The sequence below is a fragment of the Sturnus vulgaris genome, chromosome 1 (genome assembly GCF_052056855.1).
Source record: "Sturnus vulgaris isolate bStuVul1 chromosome 1, bStuVul1.hap1, whole genome shotgun sequence".
NCBI lineage: Eukaryota > Metazoa > Chordata > Aves > Passeriformes > Sturnidae > Sturnus > Sturnus vulgaris.
Genome location: NC_142243.1, coordinates 17,607,438 through 17,624,591, shown reverse-complemented (window position 1 = coordinate 17,624,591; position 17,154 = coordinate 17,607,438). Strand labels below are relative to the sequence as shown.

The 17,154-nt window shown below is 41.2% G+C and overlaps 1 protein-coding gene across 1 annotated transcript in view; it reads left to right on the top strand.

Moving 5' to 3' along the window:
* Positions 1 to 2,855: 2,855 nt before the first annotated feature.
* KIAA1217 (KIAA1217 ortholog) overlaps positions 2,856 to 17,154 on the top strand; it is a 334,572-nt gene continuing 320,273 nt past the window's right edge. The window contains exon 1 of the mRNA XM_088160506.1: positions 2,856 to 2,953. Coding sequence (XP_088016632.1) covers positions 2,890 to 2,953 — 64 coding nt within the window. The 5' untranslated portion in view covers positions 2,856 to 2,889. The remainder of the gene's footprint in view (positions 2,954 to 17,154) is intronic.

The following is a 17,154-nucleotide window of genomic DNA, read 5'->3' as shown; positions in this document are numbered from 1 at the left end:
CTGCCCTCTGCTTTCTGCTGAGGTATCCAGTATGTGCCTTTGGGGCAGCTCTTGGTGTTTTGGGAGCTCAGGATGGCAGTGACTACTCGTGAATCTGAAAAATTATTGTTGGCAGAGGCAAGTGTGGGGAGGAGTGCAGGCTACTGAATCTGCTTACTCAGAGGATGAATCTTGTGAAGGAGAGGGGTGAAGTTCATTATTGTGGTGCTACCTGGGCTGTGTAGGACCCCTCCCCTGGCTCCAGAGAGCTGTGCACGACCAGTCAGCAATTGGGCAGGTGGAGAAGGGTGAGAAGGGTTAAGTGCCAAAACAGGTTAATGTTAGTAAGCAATCAACCCATAGAAGGTGTATGTTTGGGCTCTTTTGATTTTTTTTTTTTATTTTTAAGTTTAGAAACTTTGAAACATCTCTCTTGATAATATTGACATTCCTTAGAAGCAGATGCACATGAATATAGCAAGTACATCTCAGCATCCAAATTTGTAGATGACGTAAAAGAACTGTTTGGGAAAGATAGCACAGCACTGAGAATTCATTAGAGCATTGCTTGCATTATAGTTGAAATACCTTCAAAGAGAAACTAACAATTGAATTAAGTTCAGAAGCAGAAGAGCCTTGCAGGCATTAGAGAAGGGGTGGGCAGAAGCTTATGTGTTAGCAAAATATCTCCAGCTAGAATATTATTTTGCATCCCTTTTCTGTAGTTTGCTCCCTTGGTAATTTACAAATGGAAAATAAAATTTAGAATTATAGCTGATTAGATATTGTGAGTTCCCAACAAAGCATGTTTGTGTTCTGTATGCAATTATTACAGAGTTGCTGGGTATAACTTGGTAGATGAATTTGAGTTATCTTTTGTTTTCAAGCAATTTAGTCTCTTCTGTTTTGTAAGAAGAATGAGCTATGTTCTCCTCCAACTACAGCACTCTTTAGATAAAGGATATTTTACGTTATTTTTTTAACCAATAATTATTTTTCAATTTTATACTGAAAATTAACCTAATTTAATCAAGTATAGCCTGTACAAAAGATTTTGATTTTGCCAGTTGTGATTGTGTAGACTGTATTCTGGTTTAAATAAGCTATTCTCAATTCTGAAGACATAAACCCAGCTATTCTCTCTGGCTCCTTTTCCTTCTCCTGGCTCACTCATTTGTACATATTCAAGTACTTTGGCCCTTTCAATCCTAGATATGAATCTGTGGCTCTTGCTAAGGGATTGTCTGGGCTTGTTCTGAAAAATGATGTGGAGGCAATACCAGAGCATTTTGCCAGTGCCATGCTCTTTTGATGGGAACCTGGGGCAAGGAGAGGCAGAGGCACCGGGATTCTGCCTTTTGCTTCCTCTTAGGGTAGTCAGAAGCTCACTAATGTGGCCAACCTTTGCAAATGTGACAAATGATTCCCTACTGTCAAGCAGTGCTCTTAAAACTACATCTGTTTTGAAATTTTGAGATCACAGGCTGTGTTTATCAGCCTACAAGGCTTTGTGAATATGAAATGTTGTCTTCAAGTTTGGGAAATATCCATTAAACCACTCAGACGCAAGTTAAAGGGCAAATTGCATAATTACATCTCGGCCTTTCAGTAGACCCACGTTAATTGTTTGGTGTACTTTTAATAACGGTCATTATTTCAAGATATTGTCACTGTGAACCTAAATCACATTAATGGCATTGATAATCTTTAAACTCGTACTGTTCTTGAGTGATGGAAATAATGTTGTTGTCCTTTTTTCTTTTCTTGCTTCTAGATATAATGTTCAATTTAAAATTACTAGAACTAACAAATGGATGAAGCTTGGAAATGGGTATTGGTGAAATAAAGCTGAAATAAAAGTTTAGAAATGCTGAGAGCTCAGAATTTCTTTGAGCATATGTCAGCTCTGCCTTGTGATGAAAGGCTAGCTGATACTTTAAGTTGGATCATTTGTTTGCTAACTTGTGTCAGAGTAGTAGACAGAAGACTCAGGTGTGCAAAATGACACCAATTATGTGGATGATTGTGGTTAGATCTATTGCTAATACAGTATCTAAACACTGCCAATGCAGTGTATAATATAATAATGTCTAAAGGGTTATACCATAAGCAGGTTCAATTAGAAATTTGCAGGTTTGCAGTCCTTGGCCTGCAGAATGCACAATTACAAGACTACAAAGCAGCTCTGTGGCTCCTTTTGGATTTTATTTCTGCACATGACCAGGTCTTGGTGCTGGTACTCACCTGTCCAAAAGTGTGTGTTCCCTGTCTTCAGACTGGATGTACCCTGCAGGCATCTCTGCCTGGGGAAGGGGTGAGGGTGAGATCCACCTGAAGCTGCCTGCAACTTTAGGAGACCAGTTGGCCCAGACTCCAGCATTTTATATCCTTTTGCAGGCCAATCTGTACCAAAGTCAATTGCAGTCATCACAGCTTCCCCATCTCTAGAATGCATTCATTATGTGGACATACTGACAGTTCCTCCTGCAATTCCTACCTGGCATTCTAATCTTGGGAAAAATCACATTTCCAATCAGCGACAATTGCAAGGGAGTGGGTGTGTGTGTGAGGAGTAGGACTCAAAGACCGGATTGTCTTTCCTTGCTGTCACCCAGCTGCTGCAGGGCATTTCTGCTGGGTTAAATGTATTTGGTTTTGAGATCATTGCAGTATTTTTCTGAAGTGAATAGTTGTTAAATTGCTCATACTTCCAGCTTTAATTGCATTTTAACAAACAATGTTTTGGTTAGTCATCCAGATGAAGTGTTGTTTGCAGGGTTTTCAGCTGTGGCTGTCTGTGGGAGGCCAGAAACCAGTGCTGGTTTCCAAAGAGGCTTCAGCACACTCAGTCTTGTCTCGCTTCTTTCCTGTTTTAGGTTTCCTGAAGCTCCTGTGCTGTGATGCCCCGGAATGCCTCATGGCAGAGCTGCCCGGCCGCCCCGCTGGAGCGTGGCACTCCCCTGTAGAGAGCTGGGTGAGTGAAACCTCATCCTCGGTGTGGAAAAGGCTGCCCACCTGCATCACCCATCTTCACAAACCTGGTGACATGGGCTGGTCTCATCAGCCCCTTGTGCCTCTTATCAAGTTCTCCTGGCTTCATGTACATTGGAGGATGTTTTTTTGGGAAGTGGTGGGTGCACCACTTATTTCTGACAGGCTTTGGGGCAGTTTCCTCTGGAGAGGTGATTATGTGTTAGATGGATAGGGAGGAGTTGGAGATGCTCACTAAGTTGTGAATTATGCCTTCATTATCTTTTATATACATATACAGAAGATAAGCATTGGGGTGAGGAAGGTGGATTAGAGGACATGCATCTGAAACACCCTCTTGCTCCCCTCTTTAAAAAAAAATTAATTTCTGGAAATATTTTTTTTTCCTGCTATAAACACTGTTGATTTTCTTCATGGGCTATGAGCCCCATCACATCTTCCCTGTACTGCTAAAATTTGTTAGATGTGGCTACCTGTTATGGAATATTTACTCTCTGTGGTCCAGTTGTATAATTTCCCTCTTGCAAAACAAAGCTGTGGTGAGTGGCTGGGACCTCCTGTTTGACTTTCTAAGGCAGGCCTTTGGCTGTTTTCAGTGTCTGAATTGGACTTGGGCCTTTCTTTATGATTTTATCAGTGTATAGAGTCTGCTAGTGAATCTTGCTGAGACACAGAAAGCCTTGCTTATACTTTTCCTATTTGGGAGCAAATCCAGATATTTACATGTTCATGTTTGTGGTTTTAAAGATGCTTGTCAGCTATTAGACAGAACCGTGGACTTCTTGAACTAGATCCTTCTAATAGCCCAAGTCCCATGGGTCTAAGGGAATCTCTAGGAATTAATCCAGCTGTCGAAGAGGAAGGAAAATTTAAGTACTCATTGACATCTGATCATTTGCTTTAACTATTTATATGGACAGGAAGGAGAGAGGTACCTGAAATGAAGAAATATTCGCTTTGTTTTTCTACAACAAAGAGCTATCTTGGGCAGTCTGAAGCCTGAATATGCCAAGCAGGGCTGAGAAAAAATTATCCTGTTTTATGTAGATAATGCAGTCTGATGCTGGGATAGTTCCTCAGACCTTTAGTTTAGGAAACTTGTAGATTACTGATGCCTTTTGCATCAGCTCTGGCAAGAATGCATTTTGATTCTCTGAATTCTGCAAGGTCAAATACTAATGTTTTTGATCTACTACTGTAGTTGTTTTAGCAAGTGCCAGCTCACTTATCCAGTGGTGGATATTCATTGCTGGTTCCTGAATTAATGGTTAGAGATGCTGCTGATCTTGAAAAATAGTCTGATACCCAGGAAATGATCTTTCAAAGCCATGTTGTTAACTGATTATTTCCTGTTTTGTCCCATCATCTTGCTTGGGAAGAGATGATTGTGAGGAAGAGGCTTTTCTGTTCTACAGGCCCACACATTCAGAGGAAGGCTGAGCCTGCTGTCCTGCCTTCCCCTGAGGTAGAAACTACATAGGTGAGAGATCTGTCTGCATTATCAGGGCTAATAAATAGTTTTGTTAAGCTGGACCACTTTGTGATCTTAAAGCACTGTCTGTGGGCTGCTGTGCTGGTGTCTCAGGGCTGGTGCACTGGGGCAACCTCTCTGGGAGGACTTGCAGTGGTGGGTGATTGCTGTTGCTGACAAGAAATGTGAATTCTTGTGTCATCCATGTGGATGTGAAGTTATGTGTGAAATCAGTGTCAGCAGAGCAGTATCAGTACGCTGGCAATGATCACTTGAACTGATGACCAGGTCTTGTTCAGGCAATAAACATGTTGAGGTTTGAGTTTGCAGTCTGTGATTGTGCTCTTATTTGCCTCTTGGGTAGATGATGTCTGCAACCTGCTCCTCTCATCTTGAGGTCTGACCAGGAGAGTTACCTCATCATCAGATTTTGTGATGCTATTAGCTCAAAAGTTTGAAGCTGTCTCGGTTCACCATGCTTTGCATTCATTATTGGCTGTCTTGAGAGAGAGTGAGTTTAAATTCACCTTACTGCAAACTGAACTCAGTTTGTAGTTCTGAGTCACAGACTCTGAGTCTCTGCAAGACACCTTCTTTGATTTTGAAGCATTTTTTTAAAGTTGGGTTTAGTACTTGACAATTACCTCCCCTTTGGGATTTTGTTTCCAGCCAAAGCTGGGAGATAGCAAAGCTTTGAAGTGGGGTCTGGGAAGGTGGTGTCTCAGTCTTTCCCTCTATGTCTGGTCAGTGACACTACAAACTTTTGTATCAGCTTTAGGAAATATTTTTTCAGTTTTTTTAAAAAACTCCACAGTTGGTTATTCACTTCATTAATTTTATTTGGAATAGGGTGGATATAGTTCAGTAGAAATTTCTCTCATGGTTGTTTTTAACAGTGTAAGCAGTTGACAGTAGTAGATTTTTGGGGGGTCAGTTGATTCACAATCAGCCATGACTGGCATTCACAGTGGGATTCTCATTTTTGCAAATATTTGATTTTCACCAGTATGGTTATATCAGATGAAATAGGTTCATTTTAGGCAACCTAATCTCAAAATGGGAATGGCTATGTGGTGGGGCAGAGCTGCAGCACATGGAAGTTTCCCAGTCTTGGCTGAACTGATGTGGATTTTTCAGCACTGAGGTAGAGTCTTCCTCCAGCACAGTACAGTGATTTTAGGAGCTGAAAGGGAGCAGCTGCAGTAGCTAGGTTAGCTGGGGTTGAAAGCTGTTGAGCAGCTTGAGCTTCATCAAGCTGGCATTGCAATACCTCTCCCTCCCTGGCACCACTCCTGGGCTTATTCTTGAACAACGCTATAAAAATGATATGGTTGAAGGGAATCTGGTGATTATTTATGGCTATTTATTAGTATTTTCCTGCTGCTGTGAATATTCACTATGTATATTTGGCTAGTTGCATTACATGTTCATCACTTATCAAACTTGCATGTTCAGAGGGTGTTTTTCTTTTCATTTCTGTTTTTCAACTTTTTTTTCCTGAGTGTAGTGGGGAGTGTGTGTGTGTGCCCCTGGTATCTTTTGCTTCAAGTTTTCCTTCTGAGTCCTTATCTCTGCATATATATTTATGTTGGGTATTTGTATTTTAAGTGCCCAAGTTGGAAATTGACTTTCCTTGACAGTGTGCCTAAGGTATTTGCACCGTGTCTTTCCTGTGCCTGTGTGCACAAGCAAAACAGATGTACCTGATAAGCAATTTTAAATTTCTCTCAGTCATTTAAATGTAAGAATTATTTTTCTTTACAGATTTGCCTTTTCCAGTGTGCTGCTCCCAGGACTGTTTTCTCTCTTTATTCTTTTATGTGTCTCTGACTTGCGTGGTTTCTGCATTTCTCTTCTGCTTTCACCTTCTTTAGAAATCAAGGGAAACATCCTAGTTTATGGCACTTTTTTATCAGCTCTTTCCTCCTTTTCATTAATTTCCTTCCTTTCTTTCTGGGATAACCGTAACCTTTGCCTATCCTGTGATGAGATACTTGTGTCACAGATATTCTTGTGAGGTGCTTGAATTGTATGGGGGAAACTGCATCCTGAACAAATGCCCAATTTCCTGATCTTTTAAGCTCAACTTTTTTCTTTAAAAAAAGTATTTTACAAAGTACATATATGTGTGAGCATCTTTACTTCATCAGTCTGGATTTGTTCTCGCACCTGGCAAGTCAAGAGACTTGGCACAGAGAGCATTTCCTTATCTCTGCAACATTTACATATATATATATAAAGTAAATTTTGCAAAATACTCTTCTGAAGAGTGCAACATCTTGAGAGAGGCAGATAGCCTGTAAAAAGAAGTACTACAAGACTATTTTTATTCTTTTTCTTGTGTGCTCCAAGATGTAGCTCTTAGTACCTCCTGGATCTTTACACACTGAAGAGAGATGTGATAAAGAAGCCCCATGTTCCTTCTTGTTTTTCATGCTGGAGCAGATTCATTTACCATTCACTGTAACCTCAGTTCTGTAGCCCTCAGCACTGCTCTAATACATTCTTGGTGTAATCATTTTAATTGGAGACTTAAATTTATCTGCACTTTGAGATGACAGTTCCACCCTTTCCTCCCCAGGCTGTAGAAATGCCATGTCTTCCACTGAAATGTCAATAAGGAGACTACCTACCATCACAGTGACCTGAGAGGCTGGGCACAGCATTTGCCATGGGCATGACTTGGGCAGTGTTAACATGGAAAATGGATGATCCCTCATGGTGAGCCCCAGGGCACCACACTTCTCCTTAGGCAATGAGTCTTTTCCCATTTTCAAGGCAGACACATCTGCATATGAAGATGAAAACAGACCCCAGCTTGTAGCTTGAGAAGCAGAGTCCTCACCCAGCTGGGTGTTGATTCCCACCACTAAGAGCAGAGGAGGTGTTATTTTCTTTCTTTCTTTCCCTTTCGTCTATTCAAGAGGATTTACAGGACCTTCAGAGGAGGAGAAAAATCTTGTCTTTTAACATAGCCAGTCCTCCCTTGAGGTGGTATGTTGAGGAACTGCTTGATTTCTTCATCTTTGTTCTTCATGAGCTGCAAAGGTGTCTTGGACTCTGAGCATCTGAATACTCCTTCCAAGAAGGATGTTTACTTTCCTCTTGAATACGGGAGGGTGAATTTTGGACCCTTGTGAACTTGAAGAGGGTAGATAGTTTTGCAGTGAGAACTGTAGAAGGATGTGGTTTTTAGCAGTGGGGAGTGTGATTAGGGAAACACACTGGATCTTAGTCTGAAACTGAAGTCCCTTCCATTAATGTAAGATATGAGGGCTGAACACAGAGGATTGGATTAGAGAGGTTTCCTATTGCTTCTGTGAGGAAGTTTTCTCTGCTCAACCTCCACCAGTTAATGATCAGCTGGTGTTTGTTATTCCTGCAGAGCTGACATTGGTGTGAGTCTGTTGTGATGTACAGGGCTTCCTGCCCAAATCAGGATGAGCTCTGATACCTGGTAACATTTTGTAGCTTGAACCTGGGACCAACCTCTCACTTCTGCATTTTCTCCTGAAGGTGTTTTGTTCCTCTCTTATCTACCACAATTTTCAGGAAACATCCCAACCTGCACTGCCAGCAGTCCTCTGCAGAGTGTTTATTGTTGGAAAGGCCTTAAATTCTCCCTCAAAGATCCCTCCTGGATTTTCTGTTTGCTTGGTTTTCTACTGCTAACCTTCCGCCTAGCTCTGGGGCTGAAGTATTTCTACAGCTTTTTAGTTTGCAGGAGGGTCTAGGGGCATGCTATGAAGCTCCTGATGTTTTTCTGATTGCTGGCCACAACCTAGGAGAGTCAGTAGCATCACTTATCCTCTGCTAGGAGTCTCCCATCCAGTTTCTGCCATGAACTGAGCTGTTGCTGAAGTATCAGATTATTTGGCCTTTGAGTGTTGAGAGAGGCAAAAATGATTTATCAGCTTTTTTCTTGAAAATGTCTGGTGGGATATTTCACCAGGAGGAGCAGAGGTGCAGAATGCAGGGCTGTCAGTATCACCCAGCTTCAGAGGAACATGCTGTGGAGCAGTGTGATGCACAAGCAAATGTTGTAAAATGCAGCAGGTATCAGTCAATAACATCTTGTACTGGGTTGTTTTAAAATTACCTTTTGGCATATCCCAGCATTTGGGGAAAAAAAAATTCAGTGCTGGAGTTTTGATGATGAGACATAATATGGGGAAAATGTTACAGCAGTCAGGTTTGTCAGTGATGTTCAAATGCTTTTCTCTATACCATTTTTATTGCTATCTTAATTTTAAGTTAATTGTTCCTGTAATATATAGGCCTGACTACTTTGGATCCAATATGACTTCAAGACAAATGTCTACAATACAGAGATTCCTTCTGGTATATTCTTTTCCTGTTAAAATAATCAAGATTTAAAAAGAACGCGTGGAGCATGGCCTTAGCTCCAGAGTGGATGAAAATGTGAGCAGTCATCGTGGCAGTGCTGAAAAACACTTGTGTAAATAAAATGTACTTTCTTGGGTTTAGGGTGGGTTTCTCAAAAAGACTAAAAGACCCCCAAACCCACAAACCTGGTAGTTCAAGAAGGCTTGGAAGCATCTAGACTGTACTCGTGATGAGTAATTATGGTATTTCGTCTCAGAGAAGAACATGGTTAGTAGGGACTTTGTCTTGAAAATTATTTTTAACATGATGAAAAATGTCTCATCTGTCTGTTTCTTTTCCGTGTCTATACTATTTGTGTCTTTTATTTCTTTTATTAGTAAATGAGAGGGGGAAAATGGGAATAACTTCAGGAAATAGATGAAGGCACAGTAAACAGTACTATGGGAACAGTAAATAAAGCATCTGCTTTCGATTTTTCTGTGAAAGCAAGAACTAACTGGAGCAAAACACTTGTTAGGTATTTTTTCACTTCTATATCTGCTGTCACGCTTCCCCTGCTTCTTAGAATTTCTCTTTTTCTCGAAACAGTTGCTTCATTGAAACCAAGACTGGAGCCTACAAAGGAGCCATAGTGAATGGATAATAAAGGACAGAGATTCCAAATGTTGTTGATCTGGGCTGGATTTTTCTGTACCGTTTGTGCCTGGTTTGAGATCTGGACGTGACCCTTCCTGGCAGGGCGTGTTTGCAAGGCTGGAGGCAGCGCTCATTTACTGTAGAGAAATCGATGTAAACCTGACCCTTAGCTCAGAGCTTTCACAGGTGGAGTGTGGGCCTGCAGCACAGCCCAGGGATGTAAGCCAGAGGGTTGTTTAGCATTTTTCTCGATGGCTTGTTCTTTGGCTCCCCTCCCCTCCATGCCCTGTTATGGCTCCTGTTACAGTGGAGTAGCAGACATGGGGCTCTGCCTGAAGCTCTCCCAAATCCAGGCATGCATCCCGTTTAGGGCTATGTGCATGCCTGGCAGGGGCTGGTGGTTAATCCCAGTCCCTGACCATGGGGCAGTGAGTAAAGCAGTGCAGAGTTTGAGGGCAACATCCTGATGTTGATTTGGGACCAGGGCACAAACCCAATACAGCTGCTGTCAGCAGCAGGGCCCCCAAATCCCGTGTGATTGATGGATTTCCCAACACTTCCCTTCTCCTGGGGGATGTACCAGGGAGCTGGTGGCTAGAGGATTTATGGCTTGCAGATCAAGGCTTGCCAGACTTGCCAGCATGGTATTAGTGAGGACTCTTTTACTACATTGTAGTGGTATCCTGGAGGTTTGTTTGCTGTTCCAAGCTTGTCACTGCAAAATGGTATTAAATGAGAAATAAAAATGCAGAGGTTTTTTAAAACATGAAAGATTTTAAGCAAAACCCATATATCCATCTACCAACTTTTGTTTTTATTCCTTTAATATTAAGGGCTAGAAGTCTATTATTTTGGGGTTTTTTGGGGACTTTTAAAAGTGAGGGTCTTTTGCAAACATCAGACTTGAAGAACTGAGATTTTGAAAGAGCCAGATGATATTGTGAGACTCTGGAGAGAAAAATATGATGCTTATAACACTGTAGATAGCTCCTTAAAGTACTCCCTCTGCTTCTACATCCCTTTATTCTGGGACATGAAAGAGAAACCTGAGCCAATACAGGATTACAGAACTAGGTTACAAACCTGAAGCTAGGCTATTTGTAGTTAAAGCATAAGAAATTTGTTTTATATGCTTATTTTGGTTTAAAAATTGTATGCATTTGGAAAACTGTCTCTCCCCATGAGAGTTCTTCCTTTCAAGTAATTAATGCAAGACAGTAAGCAGCAGACACAATGAGTTGTAAAATTTCATTGCTGGTTTACAGCAAGAATTTGAACCTCATCCATCTGTCATCAAAAAAAAAAAAAAGGCCTTTCAAAAAGCAGATGGTCTTGTAACTAAAACGGATCTGAATTCTGGCATACAGGGTGAGAAATGTGCATTGTGAGAGCAGGGGAAAAACTGCACTGGGAACTGTTCATCTTGGTGGAATGCTCCAGCCATGAATACCTTTGCTAATTCTGTCTTGCACAACAGTGATCTTCAGAGGGAAAAATCTGTATCTTCCCTTCTTGCACAGCTTGTATGCTCTTTTCCTGAAAGGTGTCATTTCCTAATAGGTATTTTATAAACAACTTAAGTGCACTTTGTTCATGTTAGTAACAAGGGTTTCTGCATAGAAAGGATTTAATTCGAAGTGGAAATCATGGATTAGCATTGCAAGAACCTCCTTCAAAATTAAACTCTCTACTTACACTGCTATGTTTATGTACAAGTGTTTGGTCTTATGGGTGTTCTCTAGCAAAATTCTTAAATTAACAACCCAATTAATAAAAAATGCCAGCTCTCAGTCATTTAATGGTACTTTGAATGACAACAAAAACAGTAAGCCTCAAACTTGCTAGAGGCTTGTTTCTGCCTATTACTCTGCTTTGTGTTTTATCTAGTGAAGTTTTAGCTGTGCAACTTCATCCAGGATTCATTCTCTTTAGGAATCCCCGAGTTATTTAATCAGCTTCATCAGATTCAGTGGCTGCAATGGATAAGTAAACTCAATGTTGCTTGCATGTGTGCCACAGATACCACTGATAATTGAAATTCCTAGGGGCTGTCTGTGCCTTTTGCATGAGGTCTGTAGTTCAGTTCGGCCCAGCACACTATTAAAATAATTTTTGTATTGATTGGCTGCTCAAAATCACATTGAGCTTTCTCTCAGGCATCAGAAATGCTTTCTGGAGTTACTGTGGCCTCTTTATTGACAGCTAGCATTTTTTTCAATAGAACATAGTGGAAATTCTCTCAGTTGAAAAATACAATAATAGTTCAATGCATCCACATTTATTATAGGAAAGTCATTAACTATTTTAGGCCTAGTCTTTGGTATATCCTGTGTTTAAAAACAGGTATAAAATCTGAAGTAAAGATTTTGATAACTGCACAATTGCTATCTCTTTATGTCCCAGAAAGCAGGAAGATGATCATGAACAGCAAAGTCAGTAGCATCATCTGGAGTCTATGGATGGAAGTTTCCTTTGTGCAGTGCTGGTTTGTGCTGCTGGCTGAAGCAGAAATCTGGAGATGATCTGTGCAGGCCCTTGGGATGAGTTTTATGCCAGAGAGGCAGCACTTGCCATGCAAATAGAAGAAAAGCCAAACAAAAGTCTTGCATGATTGAGGAATATGTTGTTTGGTTGAAGGGAGCCATCCTCCTCCTCCATGTCTCTTTTGGTCATACTTCCTTTTAGTGTTGTTCTGTCTCTTGCATGCATGAAGCATGAGTTAAAAAAAATGGGCACAGCAAATACCTTTCAAACTCTCCCAAGGAAAAGAACCCAACCTGATAACTCTCTCTTCTGGCTATTTAACCAAATCATCTACATCAGAAGATGTGAAAAACCTTGAAATAGTGCTGTGTACATAGGAAGGCTTCTTCTTCCAGAGCCATCAATCTTTTTGTTATACCCAGGGACCTGAGAACAGTCATAGCTCCTGTAATCTTCATCTTCATATGTATTCTATATTATACTTACGGGAACCTAAAGATATGCGAGCTTTTAGTCTTTCTAAAATATATGAATAAAATATGTGAGTATTGGTGTGAGGGCTTTTCTTGCACTGCTGATACAGTTCCAAGGCTCTTTTATCAATGTGCTTTAAAAATAATTCCCTGTACTGCATATCATTACATTTCAGTGACCCACAGATTGAAATGTCCTTACCTTGATGAGTAAAATATTAGAAGGAAGAAATCAAATTTCAAATCTAATCTCAGCCTTACAGCAGAATTTGAATTTGCCATCTCACCTTGGGAAAGTTTGTGAAGCTGTGGCTAGAGGGTCTCCCTCAAGGCTGTATTGAAGGTGCATTCTTTGGCATCAGTAGCAGTTTTGTGGAACAGTGGTACTGTTTGGTTTTGTTTGTTGTGACCAGTAGGGCACTGCCTGGAACAAGAGACCCCCCTGTCACACCCCTTGTTTAGCAGGGTGTGTATAACCCAAAGAAAGGTTAAGGGAAAGGAGAGTCCCTGTCCTGGGGCACTTGGTACTCCAGAGCATACTCCACAAGGACTGGGATATGTGCTTATGATCCCCTAATGATGGGAAGGAATTGTATCCATGGACCAGCAACCTGCTCTAGTGCAAGATGTCCCTGCCCATAGAAGGGGGTTTGGAACTAAATGTTCTTTAAGGTCCCTCCCAGTCCAAGCCATTCTATGATGTTCTGCACAGCTCTTGAGTTTGATAGCTAAAAGAACAAGACAATGCCCGTCTTCCTCCATCTCCTGTTAGTCTTGTACAGGAGTGAAATGTCTCAGGACATGCAGCCATCTGGAGCACAGTCACCTCCTCTGGCTGCAGTGGGACCCAGCTGTCCATTCTCTTCTGCCTGTGTTGGGTCTGGACACACAGACCTGAATTTCAGGGGCTTCATTTTCCAGCTGAGACCCACACCAGTTCCTGCTGCAGCATGTCCTGCACTGATATACCTTGTTTTGTGTCAAAGAGAAAATTTAAACTAAAGTTTTCTATTATTTTGGTGAAATGCCAACTTGAGGGGTTCCTGAGCTTGTGTGCACCTCTTTCTGTTTGACACAACTACCAAATTAAATCAGTAAAATTGAAGACCTCTGGATATAATGTTGAGGTACAGTGTGGCATGAGTATAATAACATATACTCGGTTTTCCTTACTGTTTTATTGTTTCATATTTGCTTTTGTTTAAGTGTTAGCCCTATTAAAAATAATCTTCTCCTCGTTGGGATTCTTGTATATGTTGATCTGCTGTGGTCTTTCTCTTGGCAATTTCTTGGTTCTTTTGAGTAAGCAGAAATGTTGCAGCTGTCCAGGTTAGTCATCACTGCTGCAGCACTAGCCTCGGATGTGTTGGGTTTTTTGAGGACAAGATAATCAGAAAAGCTTGATTTCTGCCAGAATAGCCCAGCTCTCTCCCTGTCCTTTGACTTCCCTGCTAACAAATCACAGCAAGCTGCTGTTGGCAGTGGGAGGGGATGCAGGGTGTGAGGGCAGCCGAGCCCACAGCTGCCGTGGGATGCAGACCAGCCCCAGAGAGGACGTGTGGAGCTGGCACAGCCCCTCTTTCCAGATGTGCACCCTGCTCCTTCCGGCACATCTCTGGGATGCTGTGGCAGTGCTTATGCCTGAGAAGCAAAGCTACAGAATCCAGAGCATGTGGATGCTGTGATTTGAAAGTTTACCTCTATTTTTTTGTCACTCCAGTTTACTTGCTGTAAAATGTTTATTTTCCATATGGCTCTGGGAGTGCCTTGAGGTCGCATTTCAATGCTGATTTTTTTTGGGATGAGTCAGAACATGCTGTGTTTGTCAGAACTACTTTATTCAGATCTGCTAATGAATTCAAGAAGAAAATGGATTTTGCAATTCTATGCATGCCGCAGAATCTTCTTTCTCAGACTGATTTAATCCGAGTTTGAAGCCAGCTCCCTGACTGTTGTCACTCACACTTCTCAAGAGTGCATTTGTCAGGCTGTTGATGCAGTAATTTCTTGAAAATATTACTGGAAAAATGAGGTTTGGAGGGAAGATCGGGCTTTTAGTCTTGAGACAGGAGTAGCAAAGGAAGGAAGAAGTAGAAATTCACTGGCGTTTTTGCTGTCATAAATTTCTGTGAAGTTTTGGAAGGAAAATGAGTTCTAAGTCACATTTAGATGTGCGGGTTTTCTTTTCTTAAAAGGAGAAAATTGAGATCTTTTGAAAATCTGTAAACGCGTCATGTCTGAGTATCACAGCTCCTGAAGGACTTCATCTCTCATTTAATTTCTCCATAAGATGCTGTATTATAGATCTTATATCTATATATTGTATTTTCTTGAGTTATTATTATGCATTATTTATATATACTTGCTTATACTTAAGTTATTTCTGTGTTAAGGCATCTCTGATGCATCCAAGAGCAATTTTTAGCTACTAAGTAAATAATATGGTGAATATTTTTCAGAATGCAGTGCTGCTTAGAAATTTTTATACCTTTAGTATGTTGTGTAGGCATACCTTTGTAGTAAGTATTCAGTGTAAGTTAAATTACGGATTGAGGAATAAGATCCTGCACTAGCAAGCTGAAATTCTGAAGGCTCATTCTTTGCTAAGCCCCAGCCTTTCATGGAAAAGGCAGTTGAAAAGTGAGAAAAAAACCCTGTAGTTATGTTACAGCAAAGGATTAAAACTATCCCACACTGGTCTGGGAAACAGTGTGGCCATGAGGGAAAGGGTGATAAATTCAGCTGACTTTAATTTGCCAGAAGTCATCCTGCCTTCCCCTTTATATTAGCTGTTGGAGAGCTGTGATTAAGTGATCTTCCTCCTGATAAGGGCTCACTGAGAAGTGTCTGACAGGTAGAAACAGCAGCCAAACTCCTGCATGTTTTAGAAGGTGTTTGCTGACGCCCAGCATCCCTTTTCAGCACTGCTGATAAGCGCTAATGCAAACAGCCACCCAGAATTTGTCTGGCAGCCCCGTGAAGGGCCAGATGAATTGTGCTATGCACAATGTGCTAATTGTCACAAATTGGCTACTCTTGGTTGAGAATGACAGGGTGAGAGTGTATGGTGGGTTTTTTATAGTCTAGTTGTTACATACTTAGCTTGTACCAGTTTTATTTTGAGAACAAACATTTAGGATTTTTTTGTACATTGTCAGCAGTGGGAATTTTTGTTAACCTCAGAAATACTGTTGATTAACTACAGCATAAAGCAGTTTTATTTAAAACTAATTTAAAAGTGCAAGAAAAGTTCTGGAATACAACATGAATAACTTTTATTTATTGCTGAAGTGTCTTAAAAATATTTTAGAAAATATTTATTTTTCCTTTCCAGGACCTTGTAAAGTCAGAAATTTCTTCTTTCCAAAAAGGACCTGTCCTCCAAAAGCTGACAATAGATTGTCCTTTACATCCCCTCGGAGATGGATGGGATGTCTTCTTTCTTCTCAAAAAGCAGAGCCTTTTGTTCTTTCATTTGCTATCCTCCCCCATTGACACTAAAATACTGTTAGGACAGTTCAAGCCCACAAGATGGGGATATAAGGAATTATATACAGAAATGGGCAGGAGGGGGAGTGTGTGTGTGCTCTGTGTGAAAGCACTTAGGAGAAGGGAGCCGTTCTGTCTAAGGGGTATCTGGGGCACTGTTCAGCTGTGTTTGGGTGGAGGGAGGTTCTGGGGCTTTCCTGGTGCCGAGGTTGCCCTGTGGCACCTGCTGCTGTGCACCAGCCCTGCGGCATGGAGGGGGCACTGCTGTGGTAACACCCAGCAGCTGCACCAGGAGGGATCGTGGTCACCCATCAGACTTGGACAAAACTCAGCTTTAGGCTGCAGGGCAGACATAGCTGATGTTTCTGAATACGCTTTCTTTTCATTGTCATGAACCACAAAGGCACTTCTAACACTGTTCAGAGAAATGGGAATGGAGAAAGGAGGTTTGCTCACTGCTCCTGTTACAGCAAATAAGCATCCTGGCACAATAAGGGCTGCCTCTGCTTGTCCCGAGCTAAGACACATAAGAAATGCAGGTTCATGCTACTATCTGCTTGTCCTTTCCCAGCCAATTTATGATTTAGATCCTAGGAGCTTCCTGAGTACATTTGTTTCTCTAAGAAATACAAAGCTGTTACCTTTCTTCTTTGTCCAGCTGCAATTCAGAAAGAGGGATGAGGGAGGAACACAGGCACAGGAGTGGTGAAAACAAACATGAGGGCGAGAATGTTTCATGGTGCTATTCTTTGCTATAATATAGCAAATAATAAAGTGCTCAGTACTCATAACACTACATGTTTGCTATGCTGGGGAGATTGGCAAACACTGGGAACAGCATTAAGAGAAAACAGTACTTTGGCATGTTTGGTTTCTGTCCAGGAGCCCCAGGAAATGAGGAGAGTGAATAAACAGAAGCAAGAAGATCCTGTATAGTCAAATTGTGCTAAATTGCCTTGTCAATTGAAAGAAGGTGAATGGAGAGGGCAGGATGTTCAGAGGGATTTGAACAGCACCTAAGGCAGGAAACAACAAAAAAAAAGCTTAGCAATTGAAAGGGTGTTGGGGTCTTCTTGTTTGTTTCATTTTGTTTCAGTTGATTTTTTTTCTAATCTTTTTAGTCTATTATATTCCCAATGGTAGAATCCTGTATTGCTCTTTCATCTAGCAAAAGTGATGGTTACAGTAATGGTTACTGTAATACTGTGTGAAGCACGAGAGAAAAGCGAGAACAGTCTGAAAGAAAAATCAAGTTTATTTTGATTAAAAAAAGCAATGGATGGA